This window comes from Telmatherina bonti (assembly GCF_933228915.1).
Source record: "Telmatherina bonti genome assembly, chromosome: 5".
NCBI lineage: Eukaryota > Metazoa > Chordata > Actinopteri > Atheriniformes > Telmatherinidae > Telmatherina > Telmatherina bonti.
The window spans coordinates 25407073-25416429 of record NC_136623.1 but is presented as its reverse complement, the minus strand read 5'-3'; the positions used below and the strand labels follow the sequence as shown (position 1 = coordinate 25416429).

At 38.4% G+C, this 9357-nt stretch overlaps 1 protein-coding gene across 2 annotated transcripts in view; it reads right to left on the bottom strand.

The window, feature by feature from the left end:
- Nucleotides 1-662: 662 nt before the first annotated feature.
- The window catches only part of zfat (zinc finger and AT hook domain containing), an 8994-nt gene continuing 299 nt past the window's right edge, over nt 663-9357 (bottom strand). The window contains exons 3-25 of one of the 2 annotated variants that reach the window (XM_079240791.1): nt 9044-9202; nt 8581-8745; nt 8170-8310; nt 7634-7720; nt 7416-7538; nt 7259-7323; nt 7024-7082; nt 6713-6790; nt 6347-6495; nt 6137-6228; nt 5681-5829; nt 4441-5323; nt 4117-4243; nt 3783-4015; nt 3533-3614; nt 3286-3405; nt 2421-2594; nt 2234-2322; nt 1765-1903; nt 1410-1516; nt 1233-1320; nt 961-1058; nt 663-885 (exon numbers count right to left, since the gene is read on the bottom strand). In XM_079240791.1, the coding sequence (XP_079096917.1) occupies nt 685-885; nt 961-1058; nt 1233-1320; nt 1410-1516; nt 1765-1903; nt 2234-2322; nt 2421-2594; nt 3286-3405; nt 3533-3614; nt 3783-4015; nt 4117-4243; nt 4441-5323; nt 5681-5829; nt 6137-6228; nt 6347-6495; nt 6713-6790; nt 7024-7082; nt 7259-7323; nt 7416-7538; nt 7634-7720; nt 8170-8310; nt 8581-8745; nt 9044-9202 (3608 nt within the window). In that variant the 3' untranslated portion in view covers nt 663-684. The remainder of the gene's footprint in view (nt 886-960; nt 1059-1232; nt 1321-1409; nt 1517-1764; nt 1904-2233; nt 2323-2420; nt 2595-3285; nt 3406-3532; nt 3615-3782; nt 4016-4116; nt 4244-4440; nt 5324-5680; nt 5830-6136; nt 6229-6346; nt 6496-6712; nt 6791-7023; nt 7083-7258; nt 7324-7415; nt 7539-7633; nt 7721-8169; nt 8311-8580; nt 8746-9043; nt 9203-9357) is intronic. The other variant, XM_079240792.1, reaches the window with a different exon arrangement.

The following is a 9357-nucleotide window of genomic DNA, read 5'->3' as shown; positions in this document are numbered from 1 at the left end:
TCTTTTCATTTCACCTCACCAATTTTGAACATTTTTCTATATTTTTTTTTTTATTTCCAAATAAATCTACTGACAGAAAAAGTACCACTTGGGAAGAGATATCAGATTACTGCCTTAAGCTTTTGCATTATACATCTGTAAACATTATTTTAGAAATTTGTTTAAATATCTTAAGATTGTAATCAAACTCAAATAATTCCTCTATTGCCCGAATCTAATTATACATTTTTCCCAGTCTTAAGTCAAAATAGTTACTTGTTCATTATATGAGGATCACTCTTCTTTAACAAGGCTACAATAAATTAAAACATACTGTGAATTAATATGCACTACATACTGCTCCTTTGGTTTAGCTGCCCGCTTCCTGTCCAAGTTTGAATACCATTTCCAATATTGGCTATTTTTAATAGAGATAAATGTTTGGGTGCCATAAAAACATGCTTACCTTATAAGAAAAAAATAAAGAAATTTCAGTTAATTAAACTGTGTAGCATTGGGACTTTATCTAAACATCCTCATAACAAAATATTCCACAGACTCGCATACATTGCTCTTCATGTTTATATAATTACATGTAATTCATTAATTTATCTGATGAAGAAAAATCTTGATCACGAAAAAAAAAAATTCACTTAGTTTTAATTTTATTGATAATTGTCACATGATATGGAAATACTTATATTACTAATTGATTTCAACAGTTTGTTCCTGCACATAAACAATATAGTGGTGCATGTTTTCTCCTTGAGTCAGGACGGTCAGAGCCTCCAAGCCATGTGCATCTTCCACCACCATGACCTGGTCACCTTCCAGACCCCCTTCTGAGTTTACCACCATCAGCTGGTCACTGCAGTCACTGACTTCTTGCTCTCCAGCCACCTGCAACTTCAGCCACAGCTCAACATCAGCATTTCCCAAAGCACTCATCAGTTACAGAGAGGTTTATCTGTTTTAATATACCTGCTGTACTACAGTCACAGTGCCTGGAGCCATGGCAACCATGGAGGTGACAGCGTCCTGAGTCTCTGAGCTGAATTCAGTTATCTGCTGGATATCGACTGAACAGAAAGGACACAGAAATATAATTTACATGTTATATACTGTAGTGTACACTTAGCAGAGCTGTAAACAGACACAGCCGTAAGCAATAATCCTCCAGATATCTAAGTGAGGATGCAGAGTAGTGGAAGTCAGTTAGTTACAGTATCATTTGCACTTATTACTGCCGTTACCGTTGTCCTCCAGAACTGCCAGTGGTGCTTCTGTCAGGTGCTCTTCATCTTCTACGGATATATATGGTGCTTCGATTTCCTCAGCTACCTGTGTATCAATGCATCGAACAGACTTAATCTAAGTACTGTCACGGCCAAGCTGGCAGCTTGTTTTTAGTGTATTTTTGTAATATTTACCTCCAACGTGCCTTCTACCACTCTCACGCTGTGTTTGCTCTTCAAGTGACGATTTAGCTCCCACTTTGTTCCATATACAAACTCACACTCAGGACATTTTATACCACCTAAACACATGTACATGAAAGCTACATTAGGTTAAATTATCCTCATCACACATTTTAGGTACAAACTCCACAGTTTTTAATCTTTCTAGTCTACTTTGTGCCAGAAAGTAAAGTTACAGGCTTTTCTGATCTGATTTATTTATTTCTCTCTCTTATCTGGTTGGGAAATTGTGTATTGATGCAGTTTAGTGTTACTTTAGAGGACATGTTAGGTGGGTGGATATGGCAGGGTGAGAGCAGATTAGGACCTTGCTGTCTCAGAGTGTCAGAGTTAGGCAGTCCAGGTCCGGTATTCTCATACGTCTGATCTGGGTGCTTCATGTTGTAGTGTCGCTTCAGAGCACCAGCAATGTTACAGGAGTAGTGACAGTGAGAACAACGAAATGGCTGCAAACACAAGCACACACCAAGAGAATTAAAATTAAATTAAATGGAAGTAAGACAAGAAACATAATGATAGGTTAGCACTCTAAACTACTGCTTCTAAATTTTAGCCAAAATAACAGAAAAGGAGTTACAGCTGTGTCAATCCAACATAATTTCAAACAAATTACCTACTGATGGGGTTGAAATTTGCAACAAGTCTGTGACACCAAAATATGTTATAAAAAAAAAAAAATCAGTGTACACAAAAACTAATTTAACTTGAATGATTTTCATTATATAGAAGCAGTACTGCTAAATGGTATACACTGAAATGAAAGTGAGTATTCTGACCTTAAATTTAGCGTGCTGCTCCATGTGTCTGAGCAAGTAAGGTTTAAAGATGGAGGAGAAGTCGCACTCTGAACACTGAAACCGCTTCCCTGGACAAAGAATCACTGACTTTTATGTTCAAATTTCTTGTCATATTTCTCCTTTTATATCACTAGACTCATGGTAACAAATAATTCACTTTATTTACCTTCATCTGTGTGGCTCAGCCTGTGGCTTTTCAACGTGAGCTTAGATTTGAACTTTTTACCACACAGATCACACAGGTGATGCCTCTCTACATTGTGTCGGTTCATGTGAGTCTTCAAATTGCTCCGACTGCGGCCTGCGTAGTCACACATACCGCAGCGGTATGGCTTCAAACCTGACACACACAGCAAAAAAAATACTCAAACAGATAACCAGCCGCGTAGCAAAGACAAGTAAATATCTACTGTGCAGAAACAACAATGATAACAAAAAGGAACTATTTAGCCATTCTCTTCCAGTATTGTGTGGTAAATAAGTGGATGTGCTTGAGGACCTTTAAGAATAAAAAAAAGTTGATATTGTGTTTTGTTTTGATGATCATTTAGTGATGCTTGCTGGCAAACTCTTCGACGGTCGACTGATTTAAGAGCACAGTCATCAGTGGGATGGTATGCTGCTGCTGAGGGGAAAATAGCCCAATAAAGCAGCAGTGGGACAATGACAGAGAAGTTACAAACTACATCCGTAACAATCTTCAACACCTGTGCAGAATTTCTGTCTGTGGCTTGCAAGTGTCTCTGTGTCAGGACAGTCGTAATTTCAAGATGAAAAACGCATCAATCAACGGTGTGAAGCAATGACTGGGAGGAGAACATATGGGTGAAAGTAATGAACAAATCTAATGTGCTGGTGTTTATGCTCTCAGTCATTTCATGGGAGAATAAATGAAGAACAGTATCATACTTGGACAATAACAGTGTGCTCCAACACTTGTTGGAATACATAATAACGTCGAGCTCTGTGCAGAACGATGGGCTCATGCCGTGTCTGTATTTGTCTAAGTTTTCTGCAAAGTGATATCACACCTTCATGTGCCCAGATGTGCTGCTGAAAGTCACTGCTGTTCTTTAGGAAGTAGGAGTCACAGTAAGGGCACTTCGCAGCACGTTGCATCATCAGTCCTCTACCTCTCACAGGCAATTTGTCTGCAAAAAAAACAAACACCCAGAAAAATAGAAAATGTTCCCGAATTTTGACAATGCTGGTATGAAATTACTTGCAGAGAGCAGACACTACTGAAATGTCCTTTGTTTATACGTATGTCTCCTTTACCAGGGTGGGAGGATTTAATGTGGTGGTTTAGTCTGTGCTCTGGGTAACTCTGATGGCAGACTGGACAGGTGACATTGCTTCCCTGTAAACATAAACAAGAACAAATCTTTAAGATTTTTATTACCAAGAGAAAATGGCTAAATGAAAGACTTAAATACTATTTTAGCTTACATATTGGACTATCATAGTGCAAGGGCACCAAGTATCTGCTAAATACTTGTCCTACTGCAAATGTCATGAGGCTGGTTACCTTTTCATGTTGCATCCTCACATGGATTTGAAGTTTGTACTTGTCAGGTGTGGTGTATTTGCAGCCAGGACTGGAACAAGGCAGCAGCAAGCCGCTGTGTTTCTGGATCTGATGTCGCTTTAAAGAGCTTTTGGTGATAGATGAATAGCTACACTTCGAACAGTAATGCAAGTGCTCCTTGGTGTGTGTGCGTACATGGACATTAAAATGGACCTTGTACCAAAACAGTTTACCTGAGAGGGAGAAATATGGGATTGAAAACAGATGATAATAAAACTGAAAATTAATGTCAGGAAAAAAAAAAAAAAAACTTCTACAAAGGGCATCATCTCACCACAGTATTGACATTCCAGGTCTCCATAAATTTTTCGGAGGCTGTAGAAAGTCTCCATATCGAATTGAGTCTTCTGAAGAGATGCAAATACCTGCTTGAACGCACTCTGATGGAAAACCTCAGATACCTGCCAAATGATGACAATCATCAAGACCAAACTGCACAAAGCAGACGACTGCAGGTGAGAATAATTCCAGAAATAAGTTCAGTTTGTAGAACTGTCTGCTGGTGTCAACCTAAACACTTGTCTATATAATAACAGCAATACCAGAGTTGTAAATCATTAGCAGAACCAAAGAAAAGCATTTTTAGCTGTAAATTTACCTTCTCTGAAGATGGCGTTTGCCTGCCATCTACTGGAGCATCTGATGACAAACGCATGTCTGTGTGTGTGTTTCCTGATGATGAAGATGTGTGTGTGGTTTTTGCTGCTAACATGTTAACAGATGACATGTTTGTGTTTTCTTCAGATCTGTCTTTCAGGAGCGAGTCATGACAGCTCTTTGGCGATAAAGAGGTGTGTGTGTTCTCTTCAAGTCCTTTAACTTCAGAGGTGCATGCTGTTGTATAGTCTAAATTCACCCCAGTTCCTGCTCTTCCTCCTCCTCTTAAATCTGTTTCTTTCCCACCCTCCTTTTCTATGACCTGCACCTCTTCTACTTTCCCCCCCTGAGATTTAACTTCTTCTTCTTCCTCCTTCTCTTGTGCCCTTTCTTCACTCGGCTGCTTTTCATCCCCATTTTTTTGCTCCTCTCCTCCAGTATTATTTCTTCCATCCTCCATTCTGTCATCTTCACCCTCCCGGACCACGCTGTGCTCTTCCATTTCTCCTCTTTCTGCATCCTCCACCTCCTCGTTTCTCCCCCCTCCCTCAGGCGGAGTCAGATAGTAACTGATGTTGATGGAGTCGATGAAGGCCTGCTCTTGGTTTAGCTCAGGGTGAGTTTCTTCCAGGTGACTCTTCAGTCTCTGTGAGCTCACCAACTTCTCATCACATGTACAGCAAATGTAGATGAAGAGGTGCTTCCTGACATGGGCAGCCAGAGCAGCCATTTTGGTTGCAGCATGGTCACAGAGCAGGCAGGCAAAGGGGCGCTGAGGCCCGTGGATCAACATATGGCGTTCCCGCTCCAGCTGGTTCTTGAAGCGTCGGTTACAAGTGGGACAACAGTACAGGAGCTGTCTGAGGCCTTGACGAGTCTTTAAGCTGAATTTTATGGGGAAATAGAAAAGAAAGGCAGATGTGTTAGAGTTAAATTATTAGGTTAATATTAATGACACTATGGAACTCTCCTCAAATTAGGCCCCATCACCACCATCCTTGCAAATGTACTAAACCGCCACAGAGTCAGAGTTTGCAGTGGATTTCAGATTCAGACACTAACATAAGACTCATAAATGCAGCATTTATCTCCATGCAATAACAAGTTAAACCAGCTGAACTAACAGCCTATACTACTATACACTATGCTTTCAGAATACCAAAAGGCATCTGAACAGTTTCATCACATCTCCCCTCAAAAGGAAAACCTCACAGCTAGAAAACCTCTGCTGTGGATCAAACCTCAGCTGTTGGTAGTTCTGGTAAACTTCAGGGTCTTTCAGGTTATGCTGCTTCTCGATGTGCTTCAGCAAATTCTTCACATCAGAGTACTTTTTCACACAGAAGCTGCAGTGTTGCTTCATCTTCAGGTGGACTCGCTCTATGTGAACCTGCATGATCATAAAGAGTTTCAGTCAGTGCCAAAGAGAGGGTCCAGCTTCACGCTCAGCATTTATCCAAATTACATTATGAAACTGAATAAAGCAGTTGTAATATGATGACAATGAAGCACAAGCAGGGAAAGGAAGAAAAGTTCAAAAACTATAAATGAGAAATCTAATCTACAAAATGAAAAGACTGATTTACTGCAGATTGAAAATGAGTGATAACATATACTACAAAAACAATACAAGCATGTTAAGGTGAGCGGATGTAGTATCTTGCAGATTTTAGTATCTGATGAATTAATAACAAAACCTTGAGATGTCCTGGGCTGAGGCAGTTGAAAGGGCAGTGCTGACAGCTGAATTTCTCCCCTGTGTGCTTCCTCAGGTGAACATTCAGGTTAGCTTTAAAGGAAAAATTATGCAAATAAGAAACACCACTCACTCTTTTTATTACACTGTCTCAAAGCACAAGGACTAGAAAGGTGTTTCTTCTTTATTCCCCCACGGAGGCAGTATTTACCTTTGATGGCTGATGCGTAGTCACAGTGTGGACACTGAAACGGTTTTTCCTGGGTGTGTGTCCTGAGATGTGCAACCAGTGAATGTCTGAACTTAAAGATCTTATTACAGAACTCACAGGCAAAGATCTTCAACTGACCCTGAAGTAAACTGGAAGACAGGAAGTGGAAATATCACTCTTATTTCTCAACCAAACTCATTGTTCCTGCTACTGATAAAATGTGTAACATCTAGTGGATTAATTCTTCAACTGGCCCCATCCTGTAAAATACATAGTTTTACACACAAACTCCTCACAAGCTTGTAAATTTAAAACAATTATTTAAGCTTAACCATCTTAGATAAAAATGTGTGTATATATATATACTTATTGGAGTCTTGTTTGATAGAATATTCCTGGAAGCCTTTGCTGGTGACCGGTGTTGTTGTGGAGGTCAGGTTGGAGCTTGAAGCAGAAAATAAGGTGATCAGCTTGACAGAAAGCCACATCAACAGGTGGCACTTTTACAACTAGAGACTGAAAACATTGTTTTAGTGGGAAAATTAGAATTTAAGTTTGTTTCTGTGTTTATTTTCTATCATACATCTTGGACTTTTTCCCCCATTTACAGCACCTTACCATTAGGAACTATAATTATGAGTTACATTCAATGAAAAAGAAAGATGAATGTTTTCTACCTTTGCTCCTGGTGTTTTGTGGGGTCATTTTCATAAGGAGTGATTCCAGTGGCAGCTTGCTAAAGATCCAAAAACATTAAATAGAAAAAAACCATAAAATATTGCATTTTTATAGTTGTGGAAAAAATAAAGAAGTACAAACAGGACCTGTAACATTTCATCCTTCAAATGATAGACAAATGAGAAAAACATGTTTTAAACTGGCGAAAACTTCCTTTAATGCTCCTTTGCTTACCTGAAGCTGCACTGCAGATGTCTCTGCTGACCTTTCTTGTATGGGAATCATTTTAGAAACACCTGCTGAGTTTAAAATAACACATTTTATTTCTCAAATACAAGCTTTTAGGAAAACTGTTTAAAAAGTTATTACAAAAATCCCCTTCCGTACTGACCAGGAAGTGTTTCATCTTCTTTCAGTACTACGCTGATGACAGGTTTCTTGGGTCCTGCTGTTAGGCCTCCTTCATTTGAGGCACGATTTTGGTTTATTCTTGAGGATCTAAAGCTGCTCATAGCTAGAAAGGGAGAAAAAAATTATATTAAGAGCAGACAATAGTTTCCTTTGGTAAATATTCTTTTTAAAGAAATCACATCCAGATTTTAAACTTACTTTTTTCTTTTGTGTGTCCCAGTCCTGCTGCGCTTTGTTCTGATTCCAAATTTTCTGAACCATCACTTTCTTTTATATCTTTGTTTCCTGAAAATATTTTTATCTGTTAAACAGAATATCCTAAAAGGTCAATAACAGCATATATATATCTATATCTATATATATCTATATCTATATATATATATCTATATCTATATCTATATATATATATATATATATATATATATATATATATATATATAGATAGATAGATAGATATATATATAGATATATATATAAATTTTTTCCCCATAAAACATTATATATTACAGTGTGTTTTATTAACATAATGTACATACTTTATTCCAATACACTCCTTGAGCTGACCTCAAATTAACTGTTTTTTAATGTTCAATGGATGGATGGATGGATGGATGGATGGATTGATAGATGGATAGATGAATGAATGGAATAGAAAATATAATAGAAGGTAGAATAGAAAATATTGATTTGCATATTGCTGGTACTTCCTCATGTCTGGCCTTTTTTCTCCTTACTATTTTCCCTGTCGTCCTCATCCTCATCTTCTTCTCTGAGGCAGATGTGTTTCAGGATTTGTCGTCTGTTGCAAAAGGAGCGATGGCAGTTTCTGCAGTCCAGCGCTAAAATCCCATCTTGATCTTGATCTAAATTTTTATCTAAGCCAAAGGGAGAATGCAATAATAACACATGTTTCAATAGAATACAGTGTTAATGGTAAAAAAAAAAATTAAAACTGAGTTAACACATATTGGAGTCAGGACAACATTTTACTGAGAATTAACCAGAAAAAGAGATAAAACTATTAGCAGCAATATGTGCAGAAAGTTTGAAAGAAGTTCAAATAAAAACAGACTGTGGGGTAAATATTTTACCCTTTTGAAACAGAAATCTTTATCAGCTGCATACTGTAAAAAAGACAGTACTACCGTGAACTGAGCTGCACTGTCTGCCTGCTTCCTTATGCTTTATTTGTTCTCCTTTAAAATTATCCTCTGAAGAGTGGGTGATAGTGGTTGTGTCTTCTGTCAAATTTATATCCTTCTTCTTTGTAGAGCCTTTTGGTCGTCCACGTTTTCGTTTCACTGAGCCCTCTGTGAACCAGTAAAAATAAACAAAAACAAATTAATAAATAGGAGCATATAAAAGAAGTTTTAAATCAACTGTTGCTGCGGTGTTACATCTTTCTTATTTATGTTAATTTGCAATTAATTTGGTTTTCCAAGTCTTATGAAAACCTTGTATAAGTGGATGGTGCTTGAGCACAATACAAACTCTAATCCAACAATAAAATGCATTTTTTTCCTGAGGAATGGAGTGATGCTGACTGAGACAATACTTCCTGATAACTGTTTTATGCCAGTGATGCTGGGAATGTCAAGGTACCCTTACCTGCCAGCTTCTGCACAGGATTTGCTACAAGGGGCTGCAGTGCAATGATTATGTCATCTGGAGGGTCGTGCTGGGGGTGCAGCTGAGAGCAATGAGCCTGCAGCTGTGAGCGACTCGGAGAGAAGAGGTTGCACAAACGACACATGAACACGGGACCACCTGGAGAGTCAGAGAAATAAAAGGCAGCAAGAAAAGAGACCTGTGCGTTCCTGTAGTAATGTAAGTTCTGCAAGAATTAGGCTGCTACTACCCCGTCGTGAATCTGTTATGATTAATGAACGTGTTTTTATGTCCTTTAGATCAGATATAAAGTC